At 46.6% G+C, this 17005-nt stretch overlaps 2 protein-coding genes across 2 annotated transcripts; both read right to left on the reverse strand.

The window, feature by feature from the left end:
- Positions 1-107: 107 nt before the first annotated feature.
- Positions 108-3749, reverse strand: LOC130877396 (keratin, type I cuticular Ha4). Its single transcript, XM_057774643.1, has 7 exons — positions 3402-3749; positions 3216-3298; positions 2255-2411; positions 1271-1432; positions 1054-1179; positions 671-891; positions 108-192 (listed from the first exon to the last, which is right to left on the reverse strand). Exons 1-7 carry the CDS (start codon positions 3747-3749, stop codon positions 108-110), a joined length of 1182 nt encoding a protein of 393 aa, XP_057630626.1.
- Positions 3750-8153: 4404 nt separating this feature from the next.
- Positions 8154-11723, reverse strand: LOC130877294 (keratin, type I cuticular Ha1). The gene is made up of 7 exons (XM_057774440.1): positions 11376-11723; positions 11023-11105; positions 10545-10701; positions 9652-9813; positions 9435-9560; positions 9038-9258; positions 8154-8307 (listed from the first exon to the last, which is right to left on the reverse strand). Exons 1-7 carry the CDS (start codon positions 11721-11723, stop codon positions 8154-8156), a joined length of 1251 nt encoding a protein of 416 aa, XP_057630423.1.
- Between the last annotated feature and the right edge of the window lie 5282 nt (positions 11724-17005).

The following is a 17005-nucleotide window of genomic DNA, read 5'->3' on the forward strand; positions in this document are numbered from 1 at the left end:
TTCTTAATGGTGACAGAAGTCCTGCCTAAGTAGGCACCTGGAGACTGTTCCTGCATTTTAACTAAATGGCTTCATTGACATTTTCGAAGGGGATCTAAGTTGTTCAGTTAACAGCAACGCTTTTGACAGCCGCCACAAGGTCCACAGGAGGTACCAGTAGCGTTGGTGGTGGCGCATGGGTTGCAGGGGAGGCTGGGAAGACACAGAAGCAAACATAGGGTTGGACAGGATAAGTCAGAGAACCCTAAATCACGCACAGTATCTTTTACTTATAGAAACAACCTAAGAATTGTCAGTGGTTGGAATTAGAATTGTGGCTGTTATCAAGCCCTTTTCTCTTACCCACAATACCTTGGGCTGAACAGGAAATTTGTGCTTTTAAAAAATATTGTCTCACACTCTTCCCTCCCATGGAACTTAATGAGACCGGCCTTACCCAACATGTAAGTCTGTGACTGGCAGTATCTCCTCTCTATTGATAACTTTCAAAGGCAGAAGCTATGCCCTTAACCTTTGCTCGCTTGCATTTACTTGACCAATGCCAATCACTGCGTCCACTGTGGGCATTCGATGCACCATGTGAGCAGTCTGAAACATGGCCACCATGTGAGTTCCTCCTGTCTACAATGTCCACCAAACATGCTATCCCAGAAATCCATTCTGTACTCACTTGCAGTCCTCGCTCTCCAGCAGGCTCCTGTATGTGTTGATCTCACACTCCAGTCGGGACCGGATGTCCAGCAGCACCTGGTACTCCTGGTTCTGACGCTCCAGGTCAGCCCGGATCTCACCAAGCTGGGACTCCACGTTGGTGATCAGGCACTGCACCTGGGACAGCTGGGAGCTGTAGCGAGCCTCGCTCTCTGTCAGGGTGTTTTCCAGAGAGTTTCTCTGTAGGGGGAGAAGACAAAGGCTGTCACACAGCTGTCCCCTCTAAAGGTCCTTGCATGGCCTTCCAAGGGAGTCACAGCCTTCAAGAGCTAGGAAGAGGGCATGGCCCCAAGGGCACCCCAGACTCCACACTGCTCAGCAGCAGGTCTGGACACTACACACCAGGTTGTGCTGGGCCTGCAGCTCGATCTCCAGGGCGTTGACTGTGCGTCTCAGCTCGATGATCTCTGCCTGGCAGGACTGCAGCTGCTCTGAGCTGGACACCACCTGCTTGTTCAGCTCCTCGCTCTGCAAGAGGCAAGGGCAGAGACAAAATCAGACCCTGCCTTAGAGTCCTGGGGGACTCGGTCCCTGGGTGACCGTGAGCTCAGGTGCCCACCTGTGTGGTGAACCATTCCTCCACTTCTCTGCGGTTGGTTTCCACCAGGGCCTCATACTGACACCTGGTCTCATTGAGCACACGGTTCAGGTCCACAGTGGGAGCGGCGTCCACCTCCACGTTGAGACGGTCTCCAAGCTGGCAGCGCAGGGTGTTGACTTCCTGGAAGAAGGAGAAAGAATGAAGCCATGAAAGCAGATCTGCTCTCTTCCTGCTAGAGGGAAATGAATACAACCCCGCCTACAAGGGGATGGGGGCTGAAACAACATCCTGATCGCTCCAAAGATGCAGACATCCCTGCAAAGCTCCAGCGGGACCCACATGATTGTCTTTCTCAGACAAAAACAGAAGCACCTTCTCATCCTTCTAAGATCGAGTCCTTGGCACTCGCAAATCCTCCTGTCTCCACCACAGCCCTTTAGGTACTACATGTTTAGCCGTACTTAAATGTGCCTTGCCTAAGCGCCTTTTTGCTCAGCCTATACCCTCAAATGGCAGCACTTTAACATCCTCCCCTTGCCCTTAGAAGTGTTCCCCTGCTCCTCCCTATAAGACTGGCTTCCTTCTACTGTGCACACACCACACAGCGTTGATTTCACTCAGCCTTGCATTCTATAGCTAGGGCTCCATGGTTGTCCCATCATACTGGACTAAGAGTTCTTAAAGAGAAGATCCATGGGTTATTTTATTTTTTTACCCTCCATTTCCACCATCAGTTCTTGGACCCTAACAGTAGTAACCAGGAGAGGTCAGAGTTCAGCGGATGGACATCCATACTCACTGCCCACACTCACCTATGTGCATGGGCATCCGCAGCTCACTGTACCATACAGCACCATCCTAGGATCTTAGCTTAAAGTCCTTCGGGGAATGGTCCCACACCAGGGAGTCTGACAGCTGGTACCTGATTCCAGGGACCCTCTCTTAATGCTAACAACTTCAGTCTAAGGCTCTGAAACCTGCTTTGACAACACTTCTCCATACCTCCTCATGGTTCTTCTTGAGACACAGCAGCTCTTCCCTCAGGGACTCCACCTGAGCCTCCAGGTCAGACTTGCAGAGGGTCAGCTCATCCAGGATCCTGCGCAGGCTGTTGATGTCTGACTCCACCAACTGCCTCAGGGACAGCTCAGTCTGGTACCTGCACACACAGAGCGGGAGGATCAGCCAGCATCTTCTTAGGATGTGGCTGGACCACAAACTCCATGAACGTATACAGTTGTGTGTCTTTCCTCATCTGTTTCCATCCTGCTATGTGTGGGTCAGCTGCGGGAGGTCTGGACTCACTTCACACCACAAGGGGCCCGAAGACACATGTAAGGTGGGGTCCTCACTCTGTTCTTGGTGTTATTGGTTAATAAAACACCAAATGGATCCATTCCCATCTCTGGATTTGGGAGTTTTTTAAAAAGAACTTACTAGAACATTGATATGGGTTGAATATCACTGACTAGAAAAATCCAAAACCAGAACAATCTGAAAGTGTTTGAGGGACACAACACCACCGTGCAAACTGCCCTTCCTGACTCCATTGACAGAGCGACAAAATGCAGGTGCACTAAAAACAGTGTATAAAATGGCACTCAGTCTGTGTTTACAGTATATAAACACCTTAACAAATGAGTTTGGACTCAGGTCCCATCCCTAAGACAGCTCTTTATGTCCCCACAACTCAAAAGGAAAGCCAAACCAAAAAGCACTTGGGTCCCAAGCACTTCTGATAAAGAACAGTCAACTCGTATCAACTGCAGAACTCAAGTCTGAATATCTGTCTGCAGCTTACTTTTATAGCCAGACTGAGAAGGAGGCAGGAAAGGGGAAGAAATATCTTTCCCATTCCTTCCGCCTGCCCTGCCAGGCAACATTAAGCCCACAGCACCATGAAGAAGCCATGAAAGAACCATAAGGGTCTGGAAGTCACCCCAACTCAAAAGGTTCGACATACTTGGTCCTGAAGTCATCAGAGGCCAGCTTGGCATTGTCGATCTTCACGGCCAGCCTGGCGTTCTCAGATTTAGCACACAAAATCTGAAACAACGGTTCTAATGTAAGATCCACTTGAACTTGAGCACGCCTCCCCAGTCAAAGAAAGGCAACTGATGATGGGCTCTTAGATAGGCCACCCTCTCACCTTCTGCTGCAGCTCCTCAATGGTCTTGAAATAGGCCTGGTAGGCGGGGCACACCAGAGGGTCCTGCTGCTGGTTCCTCTCCTGGATCCGACATTCCAGCTCTGCATTCTCTCTCTCCAGCTGCCGCACCTTCTCCATATAGCTGGCCAGGCGGTCATTCAGGAACTGCATGGTCTCCTTCTCGTTGCCATTGAAGGAGCCCTCACAGAACCAATTGCAGTTGCCAATATTGGCAGGGATGTTGCAGGCCCCGGGCAGGGTGCAGCCATGGCAGCTGTTGGGTATACAGGGCCGGGAGGCGCAGCTGGTGCGGCAGCTCAGGGCAGGCAGGCAGGATTCACAGGACATGTTGTTGGGAGAGGTGACTGGAGAGCAGTGAGCTGCTGGAGGTAAATGTGAATGAGGTTTGAGTCTCTCCCTCTTTCATGGTCCTTTTATACCCTTAATAGTGGGCGGGGGCTTGGAAAATAGCATAATTTCCTTTCCTAATGCTTCAGCTAATTTTTCTTCAAAATAAGCTACTTAGATTGCTTCCAACGAGTCCCCCCTCGTCTATAAAATTATTCCATTCAGCTTGTGTCATGGCAGCCTCTTGCTGAGTACAAGTGGTTGATGAAATCAGAGTTTGGTCAGATGGCTTCAAAGAAGGCAGATTCATCACCATCCTGAAAGGCTCACCCCATTACTCAGAGGGAAGGAGAGCATGGGACATGAGGTGGGGTTGCTTGGCAGTCAGAGATTCCTTTCCCGGAAGGTTCTGCTGATATAGACATGGAAAAGGCACTGTGAGTGAATAGCCTTCCCATAGGCCTCTCCTCTCAAATCTACACACATTTCAGAATTTAGGGAAGCAATCCTTATAGAAGAAACTCAGCCTGGATACTGGCTGTACCTTGGGAAATGTCTAGATAGACAGACTAGAAACAGCTGTGTGATGGTGTTTGGAAAATGAGAATGCAAAATGAAAGATGATGGATGGATGGATGGATGGATGGATGGATGGATGGATGGATGGATGGGACAGACAGTCAGTCATATGGATAGTGATTATACTAAAAGGAGATTTGGCCAGCTGTAGGCCACAGTCTGTATAGAATGTGGAGCTGTACTCTTGGTGGACAGTGGAACCTTTAAGAGGTGGAGCCATTGGGTGGGTTCTCTGACACTGACGGGAAGACACGCGCGCACACACACACACACACACACACACACACACTATACTTTTCTACCCTTAAGAAGTCAAGGCATGTGTTAGGTCAATAATAATCAAATTTAATAGTCTTTTAAAGAAAATTTCCATTTGACAGTGTTTGCATTAACACGACATTCTGTGTTTTTCTCAAGGGTGTCAAATAGGTGAAGATGAGCCAGTTGTCCCTTCATTACCCCTGGGGAAACTGAAGCTCAGGAAAGTCACAAGTCCTGTCCAAGAATGTCAAGCTGATAGCTCTGACCAACATCCAGGTCCTGCTGAGTGGGCTTCATTGAAGCCATTGGAAATGCCTCACCTGTCTGGATTCTACAAGACCCCTGGGACCAAACTGACTGCTGGCTCTTGAGTTGCTTAAATCTGTCTGTTTAAGAGGAGACTGCACTCTCAAAACTTTTTAATTGTGCCCCCCAGGTTTTTCAAAGCACCCCCAACACTGAGAACTGCTGTTTTGCCATAGGTCTGTTGGTGATAGTGGAACACCAGGGAATATTAAAAGCCGTTTCAAAGGTTTTGGGGAACTGTAGAGCATATTTCTTTAAAGATTAAGATGTGTCTGAAGAACATATTATGACTTGTGGATCTTACAAGTTTTGTTCATAACCACAGTGCCCCTCTATTGCAGAGCTTTCTGGGAGGGGAGGCTGCCTTACTTCAATACTCAGTTTGTTGTGAACAACAAGCCTTGAGGATCGGCTTGACTCTTGTGAAGCTATTCAAAGAGGAGTTGGGAGTAAGGTAGACAAGTTAAATAATTAAAAGCAAACAAACTGCATAATTATATCAATTATGATCCATTATTCTCTTTAGAGGGGCTTGACAAAAAAAATTAGTCTGGAATGTACCCGTGTACGGAGCTTGTGCATGGGAAACTGCTTTGAAGAATGTCATTAACCTGAATGTAAACATTCCATTCTTCATACTCTGTGGTAGAGTCTTGGCTATAACAATAGGTGGAACCGGATTCTAATAACCAAATGTAACCTCAGTGTCCTCATCTGTAAAGTGGGTTGATTCCAACACTGTTATAAACATTCATTTGCGATAACATCCTAAGTCGTGGAGGGCCCTCAATAGGTAAGAGCTATCTTGGCTTCTTGTTCCTCCTGCCGTGAGTTCCCACAAAGTTAAGGCCTTAAAATGACTCAAATGCACTCGTTAGAATCCCATAAGTTAGAAGTCCAAAACTGATCTCAAATCCAAGTTTTATGTTGCGCTAAGATCAAGAGATCAGGAAGCATCTCTCCACACCAACTATAAAAATGCTGAAAGGGAACTGATGAGAAGACTCAGCGGGGAAGGCACTTGCTGCCAAACCTGACAACGTGAGCTCAGTCCCAGGGACTCACATGGCGGAAGGGGAGAATCAACTCCTGCGGATCATCCTCTAAGTTCCACGTACGAGCTTGGCACAAGACCACTCTCTTCTGCACACATATATGCACAAAATATGTAAAGAAATTTATTTCTTTTTAAGATTTCTTAAGGATCAAAGTCTCAAACATCAGAGCTAAAACTATAAAGGAACATCTTTGTGAATCTGGATTTAACACCAAGATCTCAAACAACCAAAAGAAACATTCAGCAAACTTCCTCCAAAATAAAACTCCTGTGCACCAGATGCTCAAACAAGGACTAGAGAGATGCCACAGCAGTCAAGAGCACCCAGATTCAGCCCCCAGTATCCATATGGCAGCTCATAGCCCCCTCTGTAATTCCAGTTCCAGGGAATCTAATACCTTCTTCCAGCCTCCATGGGCATGTCACACACATGAAGCACTTATATACTTATATACATGCAGGCAAAACACTCTCACACATAAATTAAATTTAAAAAGAAAAAGTAAAGAACTTCATTAAGAAAAGAAACATGGTCTGGAAATATAATATAAATATAAATATAACTTGGTGATCCAGTACTTACTTAACATATGTGAGGCCCTAAGGTCAGGATTCAAAGCCCAGAAAGGGGGTGGATAAACCGAGGAGTTTACAAACTGGGAGGAAATATCTACAGATCATCTATCTGGTGGGAAATAATGTCTAGAATTTATTATGAACTCCTATAACAAAAAAAAAAGAGAAACAATCTTAAAAATGGGTGAAAACTTCAACTGACAAGTCTCCAAAGAAGATGTGCAAATGGTCATTTAAAAAGATGCTTGATGCCCTTGGTCATAAGGCTCATGCAAATGGACAGCACACTAAGGTACCACTTCACACTCATTCTGCTGGCTATGGCTTCAAACAAACAGAAGATAAGAAGCGTTGGCAAGCACATGAAAAAATTGGGACCCTGTGCTCTCCTGATGAAGGAGAGCATTTTAAATGGTGCGGACAGTGGTGAAGACATGGTGTCTTGATCATGTCAGCTCACAAGACCGTGGTTCATAAAAGTAGGCTGATAACATCCTGAGGGTCCTCTGGGGTTTTATGAAGTCAACACTTATCGTTCCTGTGGATTTTCCTTCCAGTTAAAAGAAGCTGCCATTTCTTGAGACATAACACTGTCCTCAGTCCCCAGAGCTTATCTCTTTCAAGAGTCAGATACGTGCTCGGGAACCAAGGTTCTATGTCTTAGGGTGATAACATTCCTTGTGGGTCTAACTTTATGCTCTTAACAAATTGTGAGCTGCCTGCTAATGTCTCTCCGTGCTGCCCCACCCAGCATCTACAGAGAAGGAGTTCGCTAGGAACTGGTTAGATTGACATGAGAAAAGACAAATATCCCATAAAGAACTGATGGATCCTTCCCGTCAGTGGCTGGAAGCCCTGACTGGCCAATAATGAAAACACACATAAAAGAAAGGAAGACAGTCTGGGTACGGCAGGAAAAACTGGGGTGACGGGGCTCATTCACAGTGTATTGCTGAGGTTTCCTGAACTACAATAACCCAGAATCATAGAACACTAGATCCAAGGATCTTGCTGAGGAAAAAAAAAAATGAGTTTTCCAGATTTGCCATCCCTAGTCCATGCCTTCAAGTTCAGGCTTGGATATCCACAGCTCTGGGAGAATCTATGTCCTCAGAGAAATATAGAAATAATGAAAGGGAGACAGCAGCAAGCATTGCAGCAGCCTCACACTCCCTCCTGGTGGCTGTTCTACTTCACCCGTGGGTGCGGGGTGTCAGGCCAGCCATCTACCCATCAAGATGCAAGCCCATTCTAAAGCTTGACTTTCAAGTGGCTTTTTATAGAGTCCTAAGGTGGGGAGCAGATGGTGACAAATAAACACCAATAAGAAAGGCATCTGCTTTTGGCAGGAAAATGTTTATTGTGAGATTACAAGGGAGGGCCGCTGGCACTTCAGAGTCCTCCAGATGAGCCAAGGGAGAGTCAGGTCCTTCTGAAGGAAAAAGCAGGCAGGCAATGGTCTAGAGAGGATACAGTGGCTGAAGACACAATTTCTGGGGCTGTCGTTCCAGGGTTGCACTGACTAGTCTGTGGTTTTATGCCTGTTTTGTGGAATGAACCAGAACCAGGTCAGAGTTCTGGAGTGCTAAGCCCTGTATCCTTGCGCCTTTGGCATCTCCCAGGTTCTAGCGTACAAAGGAGTTGCATGGCCCACAGCGGGGACGTGGGACACAAGGTGTGCATGGGGCCGGGGGTGGGCACGGAGTGCAGGGATTGGAGACACAGGGCCCGATGGGCTTGCCACATGCATTGGTTGTGGCACAGGGATTGCAGGGTAGCCTAGAGAGGAAGAACACAAGAGAAAGGTGAGGTGAGCCAGATGCATAACCACATATCAGAGAGTCACAAAGAGTAACCACATATAACCCTATATATGACCACATATCAGAGAGTCGCAAAGAGTAACCACATATAACCCTATATATGACCACATATCAGAGAGTTTGCAAGAGAAGAAGTCCTGTCAGGATTTGTCCTAGCCTAGAACGGAGAAGACCCAGCTCCCCTCTACTACAAAACCTTTAACTCACTAAAACTCCCCCTCCTATAGAGAACCACGAGTACTACACAGACACCCCAAATCTACACACTCCTAGCTGTTGACCTTGAGTGGGTTACCGCCTTCTCCCAGCCCTAGCGTCCTTACATAGAGACCTGGAAGAATACCATACCCGCCTACCCGAGGGTAATTACACAAACAGATAAGATAGTTTCTATCTTAAGCTGTCTATACAATGGAGTATTGTAAGAAGACAGCTCACATGATTCTGCATATTATCACACTAGAATACAAAGATAACTGGGCCAGTTCAGTTTGTCCACCAGCAACTGTGCTAACAAGACGCTTGGTGTTTTTAATGATGGCTGTGGTGTTTCGGGAGTTCTGTTTGAGCATGTCAAGTGGGAAGGCATGATTTTCTTTCCCGAGGTAGACAAGCTGTGATAGTTCCAACAGAGTCCGATACTCCCCTCTGAGTACTCATGAAACCCATCCAATCTGTGCACTCACTTGCAGTCCTCGCTCTCCAGCAGGCCCCTGTACGTGTTGATCTCACACTCCAGCCTGGCCCGGATGTCCAGCAGCACCTGGTACTCCTGGTTCTGACGCTCCAGGTCAGCCCGGATCTCACCAAGCTGGGACTCCACGTTGGTGATCAGGCACTGCACCTGGGACAGCTGGGAGCTGTAGCGAGCCTCGCTCTCTGTCAGGGTGTTTTCCAGAGAGTTTCTCTGTGGGGGAGAAGACAAAGGCTGTCACACAGCTGTCCCCTCTAAAGGTCCCTGCATGGCCTTCCAAGGGAGTCACAGCCTTCAAGAGCTAGGAAGAGGGAGTGGCTCTAAAGGCATCCCAGTGACTCTGCCTCCCGACTCCACACTGCTCAGCAGCAGGTCTGGACACTACACACCAGGTTGTGCTGGGCCTGCAGCTCGATCTCCAGGGCGTTGACTGTGCGTCTCAGCTCGATGATCTCTGCTTGGCAGGACTGCAGCTGCTCTGAGCTGGACACCACCTGCTTGTTCAGCTCCTCAGTCTGCAAGAGGCAAGGGCAGAGACAAAATCAGACCCTGCCTTAGAGTCCTGGGGGACTCAGTTCCTGGGTGACCATGAGCTCAGATGCCCACCTGTGTGGTGAACCATTCCTCCACTTCTCTGCGGTTGGTTTCCACCAGGGCCTCATACTGACACCTGGTCTCATTGAGCACACGGTTCAGGTCCACAGTGGGAGCAGCGTCCACCTCCACGTTGAGGCGGTCTCCAAGCTGGCAGCGCAGGGTGTTGACTTCCTACAGATGAATAAATTTCCAGTCACTATTCTCAGTGAGTCTCAGAGATAACCCTACCTGTTGAAGCCCTAAGTCTATTTCCTTCTAAAGAAAGAACCTTGGAGTGCAGCAGTTTATTATATCAGTGCAATGCAAATAATCTCCATAGGCTCAACTCCCTCCTCACCATTACCCTGACATGACACTTGTCTTCAAAAAGAAATTGCAAGGGTTTTCTGAGCTGCTGTTGAAGAACAGGCTAACAAACAAGTTTCCCAGATTGGAAACTGAGACCCTCGAATGCAAAAAGATGGCTAGTCAGATTCAAGTTGTACGTTAAATAATTCTTGCTACCAAAAAAAGAAACAGAATCCTGTCGTGCCACCTCCCAGCAGAAGCCACTCATTGCTCCCCAAGACTCTGCAAGAGTGGAGGCAACATTTGCCTACCTTGTCTTATTTATCCTAACAAGAGAATAATCAGATCACCAACATAGCAAGTCTGGAACTCTATAGCCCGGTGGCAAATTGCCAGCAAATGTAGGTGTCTGGGAAATCATACATGGGTTTTTAACATGAGGTATATTCTGTCTGAGAATGTGGATAAGTTTGTCTATAGTTTTTTCTCATTGGGTTTTAACGGTTTTGAAAGGAATTCATAAAAAACATTCTGAGATTCGTATTTGTACCCTTTGTTCTGCTTCTCCCGACCCCAAAGCCTGAGGCTGAGTTAGGTTCTTCATCTGGCCTCACCTCCTCATGGTTCCTCTTGAGACACAGCAGCTCCTCCTTCAGGGACTCCACCTGAGCCTCCAGGTCAGACTTGCACAGGGTCAGCTCGTCCAGGATCCTACGCAGGCCATTGATGTCCGACTCCACCAGCTGCCTCAGGGACAGCTCGGTCTCATACCTGAAAAAGGACAGGGTCAGAGCAGCAACTGGTGAATCTCAAGATTCAGAACAATAATCCTTGCTAGACACCATTGTGTTACCTTCCTACTTCCTGCAGTGCATAGACCCAGGGGACAGAGCGTTCTGGATGCTCCATCAAAACCCAACATCATCCTCTTCCCATTTTTTGTGATTCCCTTTGCTTGGTTCTGCCCCCAACATCTTTTGCAGAACCATTCACAACTAACAGATTATCTACTGTTCGGAAAAACTATGGAAATCCCTTTCTTTAACTGGAGGTTAAGTCAAAGGATACTAGCGTGAATGCCAAACGACTCACTTAGTCCTGAAGTCATCGGCAGCCAGCTTGGCATTATCGATCTGCACCACCAACCTGGCATTCTCAGACTTGCTGCACAGGATCTAAGGAAGGAGAGACCACATGAATTAGTGAGCATGAAAAATAAATATAAAACCATCAGCTTATTTAAAAATCACTAGCAAGGAAAATGGGAAAGCGAGGATCATTGTGGCAGCTGTCTAGCTGATGGATCGACCTTATGAACATCAGCTTTCATCTACTGCATTTCTTTATGGACCCTGACAGATCATTATGGGTAGGAAATGAGAAACACTTCTCTACCTCACACTGAGAACCATAGCAAGGTTAGACAGGACAGCATGGCCCCTCACCTTCTGCTGCAGCTCCTCGATGGTCCTGAAGTAGGCCTGGTAGGCAGGGCACACCAGAGGGTCCTGCTGCTGGTTCCTCTCCTGGATCCGACTTTCCAGTTCTGCATTCTCTCTCTCCAGCTGCCGCACCTTCTCCAGGTAGCTGGCCAGGCGGTCATTCAGGAACTGCATGGTCTCCTTCTCGTTGCCATTGAAGGAGCCCTCACAGAACCAATTGCAGTTGCCAATATTGGCAGGGATGTTGCAAGCCCCGGGCAGGGTGCAGCTATGGCAGCTGTTGGGTATACAGGGCCGGGAGGAGCAGCTGGTACGGCAGCTCATGGTGGGCAGGCAGCAGTTGTACGGCATGGTGCTGGAGGGAGTGAGGTGCCTGGCTGAAGACACAGAGTGGATTCTCCAAGCCTCAGAGCTCTGGTTGTCCTTCCTCTGGAGAGAATTTATAACCCTTCTCCAGAGGGTGTGGACACAGTATGTAAAATCTTTTTTCTTTGTACTTCTTCGCTGGTTTTCAGACGCCCTCTCCATCAGTCTGTCATTTGCCTCCCTCAGAGGAGTCCCTGATCCCATAAAAATTCTTTACTTGAGCTTCCTGCTAAGTCAGGACTCTTCTTCAGCCATTACACCCATGAAATCAGAGTTCTGCGGTAGAGCTTCAAAGGAGCCACATGGTCCAGCCCTGGTCACTCGGGTGTTGGTTCATCCAGTGACATTCTTTTGTGTTATAAGATCCTGAAGGCCCATAGTCAACCTCATGTCTTAGTTAACCTGCCATTTCCAGAGAGAGAGACAGACAGACAGCAGATTGCTTGAAGGAAGACACTACATTCAGTTACAACCATCAACTCTCCTTCCTTGTGATGAGAGACAATTCTCTGCATGGTATCGTATTCCAGGCCAAGGATGGTGACGGTGGTGGTGATTTGGGCTGACCTGAACCTTCGCTCTGAAGGTTGTTTGTGGTTTACAGGACCACATAATGGCCTCTGTTATCACTTAAGAGAATGGTAAAGACTTTAATAATCACCTTGACAACAGAGAAGTTTCTGGAAGAAGAGACAGTTTTGAAAGAGGTCCGAAAAATATTAGCTGATGGGTCAGTAAATTCATTTAAATAGTCTAGGAAAAGAAAAAGGATGTGTTCTTCAAATATGGGTAGTAAGTCAAAACAGAAGGAATGGCTCATTTAAGAAAGTCGAGAGATAATTCAAAGTGATTAGGAATACAGGTCTGTAGTACCTAGTGCACTTGCCTACTTTATGCAATGTCATGAGTTCAAATCCCAGCAAGGCAAAAAGGTAGTCCAAAAGGGGTCTTCCCAGGCAAGAAATCACTTTATCTGAAACTTGAACAAATTGACTCTATAGTACGTAACATATCTGTGTCAGACTTAACATTTAAAACCACTTTTAAATTTCCAGTTAAACTTTCAAACATTCTGCCCATTCTCTGCACTCAGTGTATGCATATGCAACATTCTGTCCTGGGCATCCCAGCTCCAGTCCTACTGCATACAGATGTTCTAAGGACTGAGAGTTAAAAAGTATGAAAGGAAGGCTATGTTATATCATTGAATCCAAGGGCTTAGATGCTGGGAAGAAACATACTGAGGTACCCTGTAAGCATGGGATTTGACCAGGGCAGGAGCGGAGAGGGATGGAGACGAGCTAAAAAATGGGTGGCAGTGGATGGGACCAGAGATCTGAGGATGAGATGGTCCAAACTGGTAGTATAAAAGTTATGTAATTATAGGCACTGCCACATACTGCCTGCATCTATAGAGCATCATCTCAAGTGCCTGTGGCTTTGGCCAGCAGCCAGAGCTTCTGCTTTACTGACACCTTATTGGAGTCCTGCTCCCCGGTGAGCTTTCATGGTAGTCTTCATGTGGCTGGAGTCTCTGATAAAAGGTCCAACGTCTGCACTCTCCAAGACCATTATCCCCCACTTATTATAAAAAGCGTTCAGATTTATAAAGACCCAGACCACTACAAAGCAGCCTTGGACTTGTAATAAAATCTAATTTTCTTTGTTTTTTCCAAAGACTATGAAGTGGGAGAAATAGGCGGGTCTAGAGACAGGTACCACCCAGACTTTCCATCAGAAAGACACCAGGCCAGCACTGGCAGTCGGCAGGGAGCTTCTGTCACCTTCCATCTGGGTTTGAGAAGACCGGCGAGGTGACTACATACAAAGATGAGAACCAATGGATAAAGACCAGAAGAAGCCTCTGATGTCCCGATGCTTGTCAGCCTGCTCCAAAGCATTGGCTTTCCAGAAAAGAGCTGCTTTCTCAACCTGCCTTCTTCCCCATCCAGGGAAACCTTGCCCTGAGCACAGATGGAATGCCTGCAGCACCCTCCAATCCCTTTGGCCTCCTATGGGTTGCCCCCTAGAGGCCTCCGCCAAGAAGAACATCCAGGTGTTTATATAGGAGAAGATTTGCCAATTGGATCATCCAGGAGGGCAATAACAGAATCCCCCCAATACACAGAGATCAAAGAAATGGAGCCAGATGGACACAAGAAAGAGGCTGTTCAATAAGAAAGACAAGAACATTCCGAAGTCAGCCACAAGGAGGAAACATAGACGGGAACCCCAGACCTGTGCAGCCACATGAATCAGACAGAGCTAGCCCACATTCAAATGGGCTGACCTGCAAGACTACACAGCTGAGAATTAGCCAAGATGTCCAAAATCGATGGTCAGAAAACACAGCCTACCCTGCTGAGGGTCCTGTGAGAGATGAATGGAGACAATCCCTGCAAGACCTGCAGACACGGGACCATGGCTTCTGAAGCCTCTGAAAAATCAACCTTGGCCCACGGTGTCCAAAACAGAGTATCTTCTCCATCATCCAGTCTCAGATTTGTTTGTAGCTAAAACACTCTGCCCAGCAATGCCATACTTACAAGTATGGAATACTGGGGGACAAAAGGGGAAAGCAATGAGGACAGGCAAGCATGCACTGGCTGCAGGGATTGAACAAACATCAGCCACATTGAAGATGCGGGAAGGACTCCTCTGTTGCCTGCAACCTATTCCTGGAGATAACTTGTTTCCCTGCTGACTGCCCTGCAGAAAGTGATGTGGAACAGTTCGGGATGGAGACCTCAGGCCGACTGGCTGGTGAGTAAGCACAAGGCTGGCACCCCTGGTCATTCTAGCCTCCCTTGCAGTGTTTTCAAACTATCGATCAGCCTCTTGAACTGGTAAGAGAAATGAGACCCCAGGCTTAAAGGTTTCCAGGATCTCCCTCGGGCTAGCAGTAGATTTAAGTGCTTTCTTGATTTACTAATTGGAATGTTTTATTTGCATATTGTAATCCTTCTAAGAGAAACTGAGCTCTCTATGAACCCTCAAACCTACCTTTCTTTATCTGGTTCAATTTAATTCAAAATGCATTCAATGGGCACCTTTTCCATACTAAGAACCGAACCAAATTAGAACAGAAAAATCATAGCTAGTAAGGGATTCCCTGTTTGTGGATATTCCATGCCAATCAGCCCCAATTTGGACCCAAAAAGTAAACAAGAAATAGACAGAAGTAAAGGGATGAGGTATTTTAAAGGCATAAGGTGAGATTTGGAAATATATTTGTATTTGACATAGTTTTAAGATTATACATATGATGTTCAGAGCAGTGAACTGATTGAATTAAAATTCTAATGTCCTTAAGAACCTTTTTCTGAACAGGCAAGACTAACGTGTATTTAGAGGATGCAGATGGATGCTTAGTTAGGATGGGGAACAAGAAGTTGAACAGAGTGAAGGGGCACTTACTACACATAGCAGGTTTGACTGTAGTGATGAATGATTGGTGTACAATGTCAAAATCCACTGAACTGTGCAGCCAGACTGAGTACAGATTGTTGCATATGAAATTATGACTCCAAGTGTTCATTTCTAGAGAAAACGCAGCACTAGCAGCAGCCTTCCTGCCTTAATTTTCAGCCTGGCTGGGCTAATATGATGCTGTATTTAATGGGTGTTTATATGCAAAGAATGTGGAAATAAACAGATCATTCCACGTTGATTCACATCTCCAAGCTTCTAGAAAAACCCTTTCCCTCCTCAAATGTCAGCTCTTCCTAGAAGACTTCCCAGATGCCCAGACCTGGGACTCTGACAATAAATACTCTGGACACACACACACACACAAGGAAAAAAAAAACCTGTGGGGCAGCAGAGAGACAGAAGAGGCCCTGTGAATTATATCCATTTAAAGAGGAAATCCAAAAAGGGAATTAGAGGCAGAGAGGGAAGCAGGGAGGCAGCCCACGAACCTGATGATGGGCACAAACCACACTGCCCTCTTCAGACCAAAGATTTCATGGGTGTGAAGGACCTTGGAAGCCAACATGAGCAACCAACACAGAGGCTGTCTAAGAACCAAGGGAAAGAGAAGGACTGTAACTTGGGTATAATAACCAACATAAAGGATAGTCCTTGGCTGAGAGAAGCCAGTAGTTCTGACCAATGCCAGAAGCTTGCCCTGAAATGTTGAGTTTGTGTGCAGAGAAGTCAGAGTGTGAAGGGCCCTGGAATGAATGTCTTTCCCCCAGTAAGTCTATCCTAGTATTTAAGAGTGATCGGGGTGTGAAGTTCCAACCACACATACCTTCACCAAAATCCTAGCAGCTGCATACAGAGAAAGAGCAATGGACCAGAACTGAGCCTAGGATTACCCCCCTAGTGTATCTAGTTTTACCCCTTCCTCTGTGAGCCTGGGTGGAGACTCCTCGCCTCTTTGGACCTGAGCTCCTCCCCCTTGCACAGCAAAGATGATGATGCCTACTCTGCCTCTCTCAAAGTTGTTTGACATTCAAACGGGATAAATGATATTCTTTGTGGATGGTAAAAGCGGTTAACACAGATAAGGGTTTCAAACCTTGCTTCTTCTTCTCCGATACGTGCTATGATTTTTGGCTGTGGCATCGGAGGTGGGGTGGCCATGGATTAAGCTTCTTTATCGAATTCTAGTCATCAAAATTGTGCCCGGGGTTTCAAGCTACATGGAGACACTATGGAGTTTTTATTCCTCCCACCTTGGTGTCCTCAACTCAGAATGATTCCTGCAACAGCAGCATCTTCCTTTCCTCTAAGACAGTGACTCCCAACCTGAGAGTCACGACCCCTTCTGGGTCAAATGACCCTATTATAGGGGTCACATAAGGCCATCAGAAAACACAGATATTACGATTCATAACAGGTACAAAATTACAGTTAGCCAGTAGCAACAAAAAATAATTTTACGGTTAGGTCACCATAGCTTGAGGAATTGTATTAAAGGTCACAGCATTAAGAAGGTTGAAAACCACTGCTCTAAGAACAGGAACCAAAACGATGGCATAATCACAGTTCTGTCCATACTACTGACAAAATCTGAGACCCGGCTTCTGAAAGCAGTGGTTAGCGCACAGATGCTGGAGGCCTGAATCTTGTATTCTTCATTCAGTAACCACGTGACCTTTGATGTGTTATTTATGTTTTCTGAACCTTGGTGCCTCATCTTCAAAGTGGAAAACTATATTGATTTTGTGAGGCTGCTGTGAGGATTGAGTGGGCTTTGTATGTAGACTTATCCACTTACATCAGTGTTTAGTTCATAGCAAGTGTTCAATACATGTGTC

This window comes from Chionomys nivalis, chromosome 7 (assembly GCF_950005125.1).
Source record: "Chionomys nivalis chromosome 7, mChiNiv1.1, whole genome shotgun sequence".
In the NCBI taxonomy this organism is placed as follows: domain Eukaryota; kingdom Metazoa; phylum Chordata; class Mammalia; order Rodentia; family Cricetidae; genus Chionomys; species Chionomys nivalis.